At 45.7% G+C, this 15,886-nt stretch overlaps 2 protein-coding genes across 2 annotated transcripts in view; one reads left to right on the forward strand and one right to left on the reverse strand.

Moving 5' to 3' along the window:
* Nucleotides 1–14,334, forward strand: part of LOC8025810 (N(4)-(Beta-N-acetylglucosaminyl)-L-asparaginase) — a 34,701-nt gene extending 20,367 nt beyond the window's left edge. Inside the window, exons 7-8 of the mRNA XM_029969535.4 lie at nt 10,216–10,349; nt 13,940–14,334. Coding sequence (XP_029825395.3) covers nt 10,216–10,349; nt 13,940–14,034 — 229 coding nt within the window. The 3' untranslated portion in view covers nt 14,035–14,334. The remainder of the gene's footprint in view (nt 1–10,215; nt 10,350–13,939) is intronic.
* On the reverse strand, nt 14,331–15,832 carry LOC8025809 (putative transferase CAF17 homolog, mitochondrial). Its single transcript, XM_002399237.5, has one exon. The coding sequence runs from the start codon at nt 15,704–15,706 to the stop codon at nt 14,636–14,638; it is 1,071 nt and encodes a 356-aa protein (XP_002399278.4). The 5' UTR covers nt 15,707–15,832; the 3' UTR covers nt 14,331–14,635.
* Nucleotides 15,833–15,886: the final 54 nt, after the last annotated feature.

Here is a 15,886-nt window from a genome sequence, read left to right on the forward strand (position 1 = left end):
CGCTGTCGCCATGTTATCGTAGTAAGACCGCCCCCCCTCCCCCCTCCCCCAACGGGGGACTGCAGTACGCGACGGCGTACTAACACAACGGCGACGATATCGACATCGCGGGCTCCGAATTTTCCCATAGTTCTACTCCACGGGCATTTCTCGAAACGCTTGATATTGTGTACGCCCGCCTGGAAGGATTTCAGGCGCGTAGTTAAGATAAGGCGGTTCTCCGCGGCAAAAGAAAGCAATTTCACAAAAGCTTAAAAGCGGCGGCGACGCGTGTGCGGTGAACGCTTGTAGTTTTGGTGTAGACAGGGTGTGTGTGTTCTCGTTGTTGACACCAGCCGGCGATAAGGCACTGCAGGCGGTAGCTCAGTACAGCAAGGGCTAATCCGAGTGACCATCAACGTAACCCCACCGCCAACCCCTCGCGAACCGGTCGCCGACATGGCTCAGGCTGTGTCATGAACCACGTGGTAGAAGCTCGGGTGCTTTCATATCAGCGCGTGGAGGGACGACAGTGCGATTCCGGAAAGTCTTTTTCGAAGGCCGCTGACCACAATTTTTTGTCTGGAGACTTTCCCTCTTTCTTCCTTTGACGTGGATCAAGCTTTGCCGACAGCCTCAGTTGTGACCTCTCTTTTCAAATGTACGTTTGCAGTGAGTGAGCTCCTCAGCCTCGGACTTGTCACTTGTGCACCCAGTAGTTCTTTCACTTGGCAATTATATGCCATCAGTTGGGGTTTAATTTCTATTATTTATGTATACATTATGAAGACGTCCTGGAGCTCCGAACGAGTGTTTTGTGCAGATTACTTTTGCAAACACAAAAAGACTATACCAAAGCAGCGGAATTTTCGAAGTGTTGGCGAGTTGGACCTAAACTCGTTGAAGCAAATTCTTCCGCCTGACTGTTCCACCAAAGTGAGTGCGACGGACTACCTGTGCTACCATTGCTTCATGCACATCACTAAGGAGATCTCGATGCGAAGCTCAGAGCAGTGCCCTGACATATTTGTGCCAGCTGAAGAAGCAATTGAAGATCTAAATCGCAGCATACTACCTACAGATGTGTCGCCGCTGAGACAACCAAGCGTCGTAAGAAGTCGGGACAGGCCTGCCTATGTCAAGAGAAAGCAGTCAGAACTGGAGCAGGTTGCTGTCAAGAATATACGCTCAAGGCTACGTATTGCGTACGACAGGGACGCACCATCGGGGTCGTCCGAACCAACATGCTCCACATGCACTGAGTGGGTGAACAACATTCGGCAGGCCTTTAAAACCGCCACCTCTCTCCGGGAACGTTGTCAACTACTTACACTCCTGCCGTCAACACTGACGAAGAATGAGGTTCAAAAGATGATTCCACAGGCCTCAATGGACCTCATCAGTAAATCCCGAAAACTCAAGGAAAAGCATGGCGTGTGGTATGAGCCGGATCCTTACATGAGGTGCAAGGTGAACCCTGAGAACCTGTCTGCTGCCCTAGAGTACTTCACGAAAGACGAGCTACAATGTTCGCGCCAAAGTCCCAACCAGAAGGACGTCATCTCTGTCATGCTCAACGGAGAGAAAACGTTCGTGCCAAAGCGCTTCATGACACGCTCAATACGAGAGGCCTTCCGTATATACAAAGACAAGCATCCCGATTCCGGCGTTGGGCTAACGAAATTTTATTCGTTGCGCCCTAGATGGGTCCAATGTATTCCACACCAGGAAGCAGGGCCGTAACCAGGGGGGGGGATAGGGGGTTCTGACCCCCCCCCGAAATTTTTTTCTGGGTACGGCCCTGGTCGGTGCACAGGCAGCCAGCCGATTTTAATCTCCACCTCTGCACACGCGCAGTGGCGCCGGTCGGCTACCGGGTACCAAACCGGGACCGGTTCTCCGGTTTGCTGTAACTCTACATTATATGCCACCGATGCACATGATTCATAGGCGAAAATAAGACAACAGACACTTTCAAAATGGCCGCCGTTGTCCCCGAAAACCCCCCCCCCCGAAATTTTTTTCTGGGTACGGCCCTGCCAGGAAGTGTGCGTTTGTGTGCGCTGCGCCAATTATTATCTTTGTATTGCCGCTCTAGAGAACGTTACAGGCTCAACATTCAACACTGGTGAAATGAACTCGGCATTTCTGTGCGACCCAGCAACAGAACTGTGCCTTCAAGGAGACTGTGATCACTGCCCAAAAGGCCAGTTTCTTACACTCCAGGAACTTGATATCCCGGAGGATGACGAGATTGTGCTTGCAACATGGGAGTCCGGCGACCTTGTGAAAAAAACTTTGGAACCTGAGACTTTCCTAAAAGTCATCCAAGTGACGGTTGGAAGTTGGGTACTTCACAACCATATCCGGCAAACGCAAGGTAAAGCGATTTACGATGAAAAACAGTGCATGCAACGCGGGAGCATTGTCTTTCATTTTGACTTTGCTGAAAACTGGACCATCGTGCTTCCTGACGAAGTGCAAGCATATCACTGGAAAAAAAAGCAAGTTTCGATATTTACATGTGTAGTGACGACAAGAAAATCTACAAACAGCTTTGCCATCATCAGTGAGGACCTGTGTCACGACGCCGCTCACGCTTGCTCGGCTCTAGAAAAAGTGAAGGAGTGGGTTGAAGACAACGTTGCGGTATACTCGTACGTGACGTACGTAAGTGACGGCGCCGCCAGTCATTTCAAGAATCGCTACCAGCTTCACCAATTTGCAAAGGACGATTGCCCACAAGCCCAGTGGTTATTTTCTGCATCTGGACATGGGAAAAATGCATGTGACGGAGTTGGCGGACTCGTGAAGCACCAGGCCACGCTGAACAACCTGAGAGAACGTTCAGTAAGCGCAATTCAGACGGCCAGGACAATGGTGAGCGTTCTCTCAAAGAAACTGAAAGGCGTGCACCTTGTATATCTGGACGAAAATGAGGTTGTTCGGTATCGTGAACAAAAAAAAGAAGAGTGGCTGACGGTGCGCGCCTTCCCTGGCATTCAGTCTTGGCACGCGTGGCGGCTCAGCAAGTCATCAACAGAAGGGACCTGTGACGTATATGTAGCACGGACAGTCGGATCTGCCTGGAAGCAACTTTATTAAATGGGTACAGCGAGGAAAACCTTAGCGTAAAGTGCCGAATTTGATTTTCCAAGGACTGCTCATTTTGAATGCAGGGACTTCTTATTTATCACATTTTTCTTCACGGGGTATTTAACCTACTGTTTTTGTTGGTGGTTACTAATAATTTTTATCTGATCACTATAAAAAAAAATCCCCAAATGTTATCCTCGAGCAGGATAAAATATATCGGCTTGCCACGATTCATTCATACACCGAGAGCATCGAAGCTGCTCCAGTTAGGCACTATGGCATCCGTCACCTGAAATTGTTTGTAATCGTAAATACACAGCCAACCTAAATATCTTACTATTATATCTTTGTTTTTGTGTGTGGAAGTAAAGTTATTTATTTTACTCTAGATGTAAAATATACCGGAAGGTACAACTTCACACTGCATCATCTTTTCTCAAATCATTAGTCTCTAATATGATACCACTTTGTACGCTTATGTAAAATGCTGTATATAGTTTCTCCTCCCTTTTACTGTGTGACCGATCGCTCTTTTTATCAATGACCTCATCTGAATAAATGTATATAAAAGATTTGTGCAAGTTTCATGAAACTGGAACTCAGAGTCACTTCTTGTATAGGACACTGCTAAGTGTAGGCTTTGAAAAAGGACCCTACTTTGGGGAGTTGTTTCTTCTTTCAGTGCAATGATGCAACATGTTTTTAATAGAAATGAATGCCGAAATAGAGTATAACAGGGTACCCAAATTTAAAAAAAATCGAAGGTGGTGTTTTTTTTTATTCGCATTGGAATTTTTCTTTGTTTGATTTTTTTCCCATGTTTGCCTAAATATATTGTAACTATTGTGTCACTCAGATACCTTATTTATTTTTTCAATAATAGCCATATATTAGTAAAATAATGTCTGCAAGTTATGTAATAATGATTAAATTATTTCATGAGATACAGATTTCCAAAGTTTGCCATTTGTCGTTCGAGCAGGCATGTGTGGCAATTTTTAGAAAACTAAATAAATTTTTAATAAATATTATTACTTTATATTACAAGCAAATTGTACCCATAGTTTGTTTGTAAAAAGGTTTAAAATTCTCCTATTTTTATTGTTTTAATTATTCACTTTCAAACTTGCCCTCTCCATCAGTGCGCGTTATTGCAACTGTCCACCTCTCCCTGCCTTACGATTTTTCTTGTCTCCAAATTTTTTTTCTGGTCAAAACTAATTGTGGATTCGTTTATACCAGACACTAGACAATGTCATATAAAAACATCAGTTGATTTAAAAATGTCGACCAGCCACCCTTTGGTCGATCTTATCTGAAATCACCCATTTACATTTATTTACACTGAAGGGCATTTATATCCAACGTATTCAGAGAGATGACACCTCCTGGTCAACCAACATAGAGCCTTTTCTACTCAAGTTTTACATGGAAGGCCCCACTTCCCCTGAAATTCCTCACGTAGACGAGTTGTCCGACCGATTAAACTGCCATTACGGAATCTCTCCATCTTTGTTCGTGGGCCACAGTATCATGAGATCGAGGGATGGGGCTCTTCGTCCGCCGAATATTGCTTCGGCGGGTTTTTTTTTCGTGTAAGATGAGACCGTCGCGTGCTGCCGGAACAAGAACGTGGCGATTCTTCACTGAACTGCTTCTTCCGTAAGCTTCAAAAGGGCTTTTTTTCGTTTCGCACATCATCTGTTCTGCTTGCCCACTGATCTCTTGCTTGCCCGTTAGTTGCAGGATGGTATGGTGCACTGATGTGATGCCTCATGCCGTTTTTTTTTTCTTCAAAAACTTGTTTATTTTATTTGAAGCAAAATTTTGCGCGTTATTAGAGAAAAGTATTTTCGGTAGGGCAAAAGTAGGTAAAAGAGACCGTAGAACGTCAATGACGTGTTTAGACGTCGTGGCAGGCATCGTGTAAACTTCCAGCCACTTAGAGCACGCATCGCCCATGACTCCGTAGATGCGGATACGTTTCGCCACCCACCGACTGAATAGTGGATCGTTTTCAGTTACTGTTCATGATGGCGTTGGACTCAAGAAAGACTTCGAGTCTTTCCACAAAGTTAGCCCAGGTGCCAGGATTTTTGTCGAAAGCGGTAAGTGTTCGAAACGTCGACAACGTCGGTAGCCACGTGTTGTGCTTGACACTGGACACTTACCATTCGCTGAGAAGAAACTTGCTTGTTCGTCTGCCATGAGTCGTCCGATATCAGGTCATCACCGCAACACCATCTCCCGACAAAACTGGTCTTCATTGTTCGCATGTTCATAGTTAGCAATCACGTCAAGTTATAAATTCCCGAACGCTCATAACTTGCCGTCGCTAAACGTCGTTCATTCATAGTGTCTTCATTGCAAATAAACGTCTTCCTATTTCTTCTGATGGTTTTCATAAGCTGTACAGTTACAACATTATGTGTGTCGGTACTTCCGAAAATATTGCAACGGCGTTTGTTTTCCGGGAACTATAATGTAACAACCTTTACAGCATCTTCCGGACCCCGTGAAACACAATATTTCGTGACGTTATTTTAGTCGTCGTTAAAATGGTGAGGTAAGTACCGTAAATCGCGAAGCAGTTTACTTGACGTCCGCTTCCACTGGTTGAGTCTACTGAGCATGCATTCCTGCAGAGGAAATTTTCATTGATAGAATATTGACACATCAATCAACATTTGATTCTTTCTTGGTAAGATTTATTTCGAAAGCCCGTTACAACCGCCGAACCGTATGTCCCTATATCAGAGAACAATTTATACCCAGCCAGCCAGCATACATCCGTTTGATGGGCCACGCTACTTGAGCTAGCTGAGCACAGCTGGCAGCGGCGCGAGCGAGGCCACGAGGGGAACGTGATGGTGCTCGAGCCATCCCACTGTGAACCAATGTTTCGGCCACCCCACGGGTGCGTGTCGCCATCTATTGGTTGAACTAACGCCTTGTTCAAGATGGCTGCCGTGGGACCGCAGCCTTAATTGGACACTTTCTGACGGTTGGCGTGCGTAATCGTCATAGTTCCGCCGTGCGCCCTTGTTTACTTTGTTTTTGTCCAGCCCACAGACACCCATAAAAGTAATGTTCCCCACATAAAAGAGCAATAACAGACTTCTATATGCTTGAGAAGTTATATGTGTGAGGAACACATAGTTATTTAAATTAGCTTCAAAATCAGGAATGTGTGTAAGGCTGTCCCATATCACTTACAACGTGGCTGTCGAGGATAGAAACGACGGAAAAGATTGGCAGAACAATTTTCAGATAATTTGAGGGGCATTGCTTTAGGGTGGTCGGCCACTTATTTATGTTGTCAAATATTCAATTAGTAATTAAATATATTATTATAACGATCAATAAATTTTCCTTTATAAAGTTCCCATAACCACTTGAGACCGACGCGGAAGGACGATACTCGAAACTACGCGAGCTGTGGAGTCTGCATAAAAGTGTTTTTCTTTTTTCTGATTGGCAGTGTGAAAAATCGGGTTGCAGGGTACGCCGAAAAGGGCTGTGCTCACATAATAGATTGGAAGTCAAATACATGAAATGTTCAAAAATAGAGAGATAATTAATGTAATTTTTCTAAACAATCCCTTACTTGACGCCCTACTGCGAAAAGATAGCGTAAAAATGCACGCAATGAAATTTATAATTTTACATAAATAGGGCGAACGACAGACAAAGATTCTTAAAATATAATTATAAATCACATTTTATCAGCTTCCATGAGCTCTCGAAACTTCGCCAAATACTGCCTCGGGAGGCTAATGTTACATTCGGTTTTACCTGCACTTGTTTTGGCCCTCACTTTAGAACCCTATGCTTGAACAGCCATGCGCGCTAACATTTCTCTAGGCTGCCATATATCATCGCGAGACTGCTATAAAAATTGCACAAATTTACAATTGGGACATGTATTGCTAGTTTTGCAAACATCACATTTCACCAGAAAGCTTAACTGCTTAACATGGTATGCAAGTGACGTCATCACACTATAGGCTGGTAGTCATTGTGATTTCTTCCTGCTCAGAAAATCGAATTCGATAACGCAAAATGCATGCTGCACAACGTTCAAGCTCAGTGAAAGCCAAGTATTTTAAAATAACGTATTACTATTCTTAGCGGATCGTCGTGAGGAACGGCTTGAGCGTCTGCAAAGACAAAAACCTGCTATTTGGCAAGAGCCTTTTGCACACAAAGTAGTTTCCGGGCTAGCGCTTTTTGGTCTGCGCCAAAGATGCGGGGAAGAGGAACCTTTACCACACAGTAGGATTTTAAAATCAACCCCCCTCTCCCCCACACACACGCACGCGCGCACACACACACACACACACTTCTTTTTACAGCGGAGCTATTAAGGGCTAGTTGCCCCAGTATTGTGTCCGTCAGCAAACAAATGACGACAGTAAATTCTGGACAGCTACCGACATCTATAAGTGACGACAGCAACCAGACAACCGGCTTGCCGGTTATCTGGTTGCCGCCGTCGCGCATAGATGGCGGCAACCTCTCCAGCCTTTGCACTCTGGCTTGCCGACTTGCGGCCGGCAGTTACTTCATTTCCACCATAGTACAGCTTCGCTGGTCTTCCTTCTTCACCGGAGTGGAAAGGCTGATGGTATTCCCAGAAATTGTCTCCTCCGTTCGCGTGTGCTAATTCGACAATTTTAGTTTTCACTTGTTAACAGCAACCCTTCACTGCTCTTATTTTGCACCCCGTGAAGTTTAAAGGGGTCATAAAACGATATCGGGTTGGATTGTTCATGACTTTGCAGAGGCGTACTGGTCCTACTCTGACCCAAGTATACTCACAAAGGCCGCCACTGATTCAGAAGCTTCTTTGTCGCGGTGAAATTGTGAGGCCAAAAATGAGACTATTTCTTTTAGTCTTGCCTTCGCAAAGATTGATGACGTAATTGTGGGATCAAACCCACCCGCCTCACGACAGTCGAGCGCGGCTCATGGATTGAACAGGAGAGCTGCGTGAGCACTGTACATACATCGGCTCGTAACAAGCAATGCCTCGGTGGACACTTGGGGTAGTGGCTCGTGTCCAACCACTGCGGTAATGAGAACTCTAACAATGCCTGGAGCTCAGCACGCGTTTTCTTCCTTTCCAACCCCAGCGCGGGGGTATGATTAACGTTGGCGGAATAAGACAGGCACCAGGCCACGTGGCCGCTTCTGGCTCCGAGTTGAGGGGATGAACGATGCTCATATTTCTCTCACTTTTTGGCAACTGCCATTGCCTAGCTAAAAAAAAAAAAAAAGCAAAGCCAAGTTTATCCAGTTATTAACGTTAGGGAGTGATCCTGAGTAGAGTTTAGTGATGTATAGGAATCTTTTTATAGCTTTTTTAAGAGAAATACAGAGGGGGTCGAAACTTGAGCAATAACTTGAGAAAGATCGCTCGTGTGAGACTTACAGCGACTGCCATGGTTCGGCTGTCCCTCTGAGGTCACTAAAATATTTTTTTAAAGTATTTCTTTCGTATAAACATGTAGTTCTATCGAACGTCATATTAATAAGTCGCATTTAGTCATTTCAATACTTCTATTCTCGGCGACATCTTTCGGATGCAGTTCAGCAGCAACGAAAAAATGTTTGGGTGCCTCAATGATGTAAAATTGGTCTTGCAACATTTTTTTGTACTTTCAATAAATACTGCTAACAAGTAACCCCTGACGTTTATAGCTTGCAAAAATATGCATTAGTTTTACTCTTCGCGCAATAGCAGATGCAGAAAAAATAAAGGAAAAAGACAGCTGTCCCCTCCTCAACTCGCAATTTGAACAAGCGGCCGCGTGACCTGACGCTAATTATATACCGTCAGTGTTCATCATAGTCATGCCCTAGGTGGCTAGGATTTGGAACGAAAAAGCTTGGGCTGAGCTTCAGATATTTTTAGAGATGGGCTATTATCATATTTAATGGACATGAGCCGTTACCCGAATGTTTGACGATGCTGACTGTCAAGAACCCGTGCACTCGACTAGGTGTTATGAAAACCGCTTACGTCATGGTGTCACGTGACTCGGTGCAAAATCGTGATGTCATGTTACGTCACGCTGTCAACAAGGCTAATGCATGTAGTGACTTCCTCAAATTAAATCGAGTTGACGCAGTGAGTCACGTGACGCCACGAGGTCACGGGACATTACTTGACAGCATGTATTCACGCCATGACGTCACGTGACAACGTGACAGATGCTTAATCATAGTGCCAATACAAAAGAGCCACGAAAACCCACAATTTACCATACGTTGCAATTCTGTATAGGACAATTCGATCAATAGAAATACAGCCGCCAATTTTTTATTCCCATATGTTCTATTTGTGATACTAGCAAAAAAATAAAATATTAAATTACCTTGAACCGTTTTGAACCGGTTACCATTATATTTTTTTTTAGGGTTCAGTTCTGGTTCAGTTCCAAGATGGCGGCGACGATTTCGGTCCGGTTCAGTTCCGGTTCGGCTAAAAATAACGGTTCTGTTCTGGTTTTCGGTTCGGTTCGGTTCCGGTTCGACACCCTGCCCAACACTGATTAGGCTACATCAAAACCCAGTACATATTTGTAGTCGGAAAGTGACGTCAGATAACCTATGTAAATTTCATTTGAATTGGATCACAAGTTACACGAAAAAGGTCTAAAAGCAGTGTTGCCCCTCTTGACATGTAAAACAAATGGACGGATGATGTTCAGTTTAACTTCGTTACTACAGATCTGGTCACAGCAGACATTAGGTTATAGTATACTAATTTGTTGCTTGTTACAGATTCCGTTATAACATACATTCAGATATAATGGACCATATTAGGGAGTTTGTAAGCAGTTCACCATTCCATTATAGCAGCAGACTCTTCGACAGCAGTCATTATTTCAGACATTACGGGGCTTTGGTAGGTTAGCGGTGGCATCTATATATTGCTAATTGCTGTCATCACCCTCGGTGCCTAGCAGGCCTCGTACGACCCGAAGTACACAGTGCTGTAATAATGAATATCTGCGTTCTACATACTCCTTTTACAACGGACCAAAATATTAATCACTATCAAGGTCTGTTATAGTGAGGTTCATACTGTTGTTTCTTGCATTTGTTGGCCTCCCCCCCCCCCCCCCCCTCCAGTTACCAGGCAGTGGAGAGCATGAGGCACGGCACGGATCCCACGTCCGCCTGCAGGGACGCCCTGCACAGGATTGTGCGGCATCACCCGCAGTTTGTGGGGGCCCTCGTCGCTGTTGCCATCGACGGCACCTACGGTGGGTGCCTTCGTGTCTGTCGTCGCTCTGTGTAGGTTGCGCTCGCCTTTCCTGAAAACTTTTAGGATGTAGAAATGCAGGCTTGAAATGGATGCATGGCTAATATTTGGAAGCGTTTTGTTTGTGGTGAAGACACATTGCCTGCTTTGCCGTCATCGCTAAGCTTCCGTTTCTGAGCGCGGTAGATCGTGTGTCAATGCAGAAAATGGAAGGGCAAAACTGTCGCAATATTTTCCAGTCTGCATGTGAGGACGCTACTCATATGCATTTTTTTTTTTAAACTATGAACCTGAACTGTGGAAATTTGCCACAGGCGTTATATTTCTCGTTTGCAGTGATGCGATTGGTCCGAGTCGTTTTGGAGCAGATGACACTTCATTTTGGAGCAATAGAAATAACTTTCTCGGGGCATAAGCTAACACTTCAATTTCATTCATATTGCAGCGAATATTATGTTCATATTCATGTGTTGGCTTTGTGGTATTGGGGATTTTAGGGATTACTTGGTTAAGGATTGCAGCGTGGTTATTATTAACGAAACTAAATTGATTATATGAAGTGATGTAGATGTTCAGCTGAATGCTTGCCAAGATGAGTTCTTTCATTTTGCACTCTGAGTTCACTCTTCTTCACAAAGAATTAAAAGGGATTACATTGCAAAGTCAGCAAGATGCCGGAGTGGCTTGCAGTTCCTGACGAAATAGCGTCGACGAAGGGGGCTTCCTTGCGTCGCAGGCACTGAGGGCCCTGCCACTGAGGTGCGACTGTTCAATACCCACGCTGCAATCCTCAAGCCAAGTATAATCCCTAAAAACCCCAACACCACAATGATGCCACCCGTGTATAGTGGATTTCTTTAAATCAAGAACACTACAGGCCTGTTCAACTGTTAAGCTAAAAGACAATGTCTAATTTACTTTCCCCTTCTGTGCAACGTTTTGTTAGTGTCAGTTGCGTGGCAGGTTTGATTCCCTCGAACTCTGAACTAGCTACATCTTCCGGTCTATACACAAGGATGTGACTTATATGCGTCTTTGTTTTTATAAGTATGGACTTTAACTGTGGAAATTTGCCAGAGGGGTCATATTTCTCGTCTGCAGTGATGCGATTTGTCCGAGTCATCTTGAACCAGCCGAGCATTCATTTTGGAGCAGCAAAAATAACTTTTCATACATAAGTGCACACTTTAATCTCATTAATATTGCAACGAATATTATGTTCATATTCATGTGTGGTTAAAACCTGTTCAACTAAAAGAAAATGTTTACTTTGCTTTCCCACTTCTGTGCAGAATTTTGTTAGTGTTTGGTGCGCAGCAGTTTTGCTTCCCTCAAACTCGGAACTGGCTGTCTAGTTATGTGTGGAAGCACCAAGGATGGTAACAAGATGCTGAGTGATGAAGGACATAGCATGAACTGCTGTGTGTGGCTATTTTAGCTATGAAATCCAAGGTAAATCAAATATATAGTCCCTAACAAAGTGAGACCAGCTGGACACGTCCTTAGAATGCCCGTCCTCCTGCGCACACTCTGTGCCTCCTGCCGTGCTTTGCTGGAGGCGGGACACTTGAAGCTCATAAAACTACAGTTCTGAAGTCATATAAAAGAAAAAATAAAGGTTTTTTCTATTGATTATGAACATAAATGACGTTTTATAAGTAGAGCTTCACGATAATAAAAACCGGCGTGCGAACAAAAAATATATGCCTTCTGAAAAACGATCCACTTCTTGAGCTAATTTGCGTTTAATTGGCTGCATTGACCATGCCATCAAACGGATGGAACCAATATAAGGGTGGTAACTAAATGACAGAGCTGACATAAAAACTTTCAGCCTTTCCACTCTGGTGAAGAAGGAAGACCAGCGGAGCTGTACAACGGAAAGTAATGGCCGGCCGCAAGTCGGGAAGCCAGAATGGAAAGGCTGCTGCCATCTATGAGCGACGACGGCAACCAGATACGTGGCTTGTCGCCGTCGCCCATAGATGGCGGTAGGCAGGGCCGTACCCAGAAAAATATTTCGGGGGGGGTTTTCGGGGACAACGGCGGCCATTTTGAAAGTGTATATTGTCTTATTTTCGCCTATGAATCATGTGCATCAGTGGCATATAATGGAGAGTTGCAGCAAACCGGAGAACCGGTCCCGGTTTGGTACCCGGTAGCCGACCGGCGCCACTGCGCGTGCGCAGAGGTGGAGATTTAAATCGGCTGGCTGCAAGTGCACCGACCAGGGCCGTACACAGAAAAAGATTTCGGGGGGGTTCAGAACCCCCTAACCCCCCCCCTGGTTATGGCCCTGGCGGTAGGTTTCCAGAGCTCGGTATCTTCATTACTAGCCCTTAACAGCTCCGCTGTAAAAATGTAAACCTATTCACCCCTTTTTGTTTGGCCACAAGCTTGGTGGCGCCATCTATTGGGTAGTCTCGGCACACTTCCACACTTCCAGTTCGCATATATTTTCTAATCTTTTTACTCGTCATTCTTTTACGGTGGGATTGAATTACGTCTGTCGGCGCTATAAGTGGCCATTTCCCGAAGAAGGTGTGTAGATTCAATCTCGCAAATACTGCAGAGCCCGCCGTCTAGTTTAGAACCAGAGGTGCTTGAGGGGTTATTTGCATGCCGGGACCACCACGTTTTAACCCATGCGAGGAAGAGCGAATAGATTAGTTCGCATAAATCTGGCAATGCCGAGTTACCTTTGCTCTTACAAAAAAAATATTGTGAGATTATTGCAGTTTATCTTACATACCGGTCCGTCTTATTTAGGAATATTACTGCAAAGTAAAATTGTTACATCTATGCTCACCAATTTGTTCTTTTTTATGTATTTAGTGGTTGCATTTGTGATTTCCAGCTCTGTAGGAGCGGTTCCGCCTTAGTATGCAGGTGCACTGCGGCGAAGCAAGGCATGCAAACTTGTGGTGCCTATTTTGCGGTCGTCTCTTCGCTGCAGTACGCCGGTGCGCTGCAAGAAGCGCTCTCAACAAAGCTTACTAGCTCGCCAAACAGACTGCGAACGCGAGAAATATTGCAACACTTCCGAGTACTGTTGGTGTTCGACAGAGAGATAAAATTGAGCAATACATTACTTGAGGCGATCGTTGGAAAGCTCCGAACATTCGGAGAAGCTTACCTCATTGATCCCACAATGCAACGGGATCTGCGCTATTATATTCTGAGTAACAATAAAGCTAAATAAAGTTTAGAGCAATGTTGGCACATTTTCCTCACATTGCCGAAAAATGTAGCAGAACATAGCAGGGTAGCGCCAGTCCATGTTGTATGTGTCTCTTCCTTGTCCGTGTTTTTTTTTTACTTTTAAGTCCTCCAGATCATGGTGAACCAACTGCTTTTGATTTGTTGGCGAGAATATTATAAGTGGCTTCCGCTTGCGCATATATCGTGATCAGAATACACATGCTATGCTGACTCATCAAGGATGGGCGACTTATACGTAGGTGAAACTCGTATACTAGCTTTCTTGTGAAAACTGCGACTTCTAGACCGTAAAATAGGGTAATCAAGTACTACATAGCATTGCCAAGGAACTTTACCAGATCCATAACAGCCCCGATTGGAATGTTTCAGGCGCTGCGTGCCACGGCATCGAAAGTTTTCCCTTCTCCGTGGCCAGTCCATCTCATGGGACGGCTGTGGTGGAACGTATCAAGTGCACCAACTGAATGGCAGGCCAGCTGCGCTGACACAACTAACACGACAAGATGTGCTAGCCGGCGGTCTTTAGACCATGATAGACCATCCGAGCGTTTGAAAGCTCTTGAAGGACGCAACAATTGCAGTGTCATTTGTTACAGCTCAACAGTGAGAGGACAGTTTAGGAGAGGACACTATACTATAGCTTGTGTTATTTTTCTTGCTTGTGTGCTTGTACAATAAGGAGCATTGTGATTGCTTCTTTAAGAACATCTAAGAGTGTGGAAGAATATTGTTAGTCTCGAATAAATAATTATTACACAAATACACCAAAGACCAGACTTTATTTTGTTCGACAAGCACTGCAACTAGTACGTCTCATGTTGAACCCTTCAAGGCGGCCTGATTTCCGAAGTGCGACCTGATCAACTGAACACAATGAATGTGAATTTGACTAGCACATTTCAATTCATAAGTCTAAACACACCCACTTAAATGCTTTTTCCCTGCCATTTTTGACTTTACAACTGACACGAAACGTTGCCTCAACAGCAGCGACACCTTTTGACTCCACACCCTCCACTTATGAAGTGGCCACACCGAAAGAAGCAGCATGCATTCAAGACGGGCCTAAGAACGTTGACCCTCAATCTGTCTCTTCGAAACTACGGGTGGCCACCAGCCCGGCTTGACCGTACTCAAGCGCACCGAACCCACGGAAAGTTCTGCAGCACTCAGCGCTTCATCCACACGCAGCAACGCAAGGCCGACCTGCCCCCGATGAACCCTAAACTTGCCCACAGCCTTGTCGTTGCCATCCTTAACCACCGTGTCCGAGGCGACGCCTCCACCGTCGACGCGATCGAGCAGCACAACGGGCATGATCCGTTTCCGAATCACCCCAGTGTGATGCGTCCTAGCGGTCAGTTCCTGTCCGATGTAGCATCCCTTGTGGAAGCTGACGCCACTCATGTAGTCCGCGTTGTATTCCAATGGAAAGCAGTTTGCGCTAGGGAGATCGCCAAGACCCTCGCTGACTCCGAGCTGATACCTCAACTTCGTATAACTGCTTTCCGATGAGTCCTGGGGGGCGGCTTGGAAGGTCGGATTCGAGGCGACGAGATCTTGCGTGGAGTCGAGGAGCACGCGATGCCCTAAGAGATGCAGTCTTGGGTCGCGAACGTTGACGGTAGCGTCGCCGGCGACCGTAATGGGAATCTCGGCCGGTAGGGGTTCGTCGACGGTGCCACAGAACGGGTGGAACGCGGCCCAGACGCTCAGCTCGTCGCACGGTTCGAGTCTGACGTCCTTCCGGAGTTTGTACAAGTTGAAGAGCTTGAGGACGGTCGACCTTGCGTCGGCGTCGCATTCCAGCAGGACTTCGTCGTCGTGTCGCGGGTCCGGTTTGTAGAGTAGGAAGTCGTACAGGACGCGACCGGCGGCGTTGAGCATCATAGCGTACATGCAAGAGGTACTCACGCTCGGCTGGGGATCCACGCTCAGGTGTCGCGTATCGTTGGTGATCATTCCCTGAAGGAACGGTAGGCAGTCCTTGCCTCGGAGTCTGATCAGCTTGCGAGAGCGGAGCTGTTCGCAGACGACTCGCTTCTGGTGGTCGGCTTTGCTGCACAGGTGCCGGATCGATGGAGCGAAGAGGCTTCGCAGTTTGGTTGTCGTCGGATGCGCCAAGTTGAGCAGCATTTTGGTTGGAGTAAGAGGAGAATTCGGGTGAAGGCTACTGAGATCGGAGTAGAAGCATCGCGCAAACACCCGTAGCGCCCGTAGCAGACGTTCTTGACCCTCCGAGAGATTCAGGCCTAGCACAACATACATGTTTGCGCTTTTGGCGGGTAGGTGTCAGCGGTAACCGTTTTAATAATT

Source organism: Ixodes scapularis, unplaced genomic scaffold (genome assembly GCF_016920785.2).
Source record: "Ixodes scapularis isolate PalLabHiFi unplaced genomic scaffold, ASM1692078v2 PGA_scaffold7__128_contigs__length_106722199, whole genome shotgun sequence".
Classification (NCBI taxonomy): Eukaryota; Metazoa; Arthropoda; class Arachnida; order Ixodida; family Ixodidae; genus Ixodes; species Ixodes scapularis.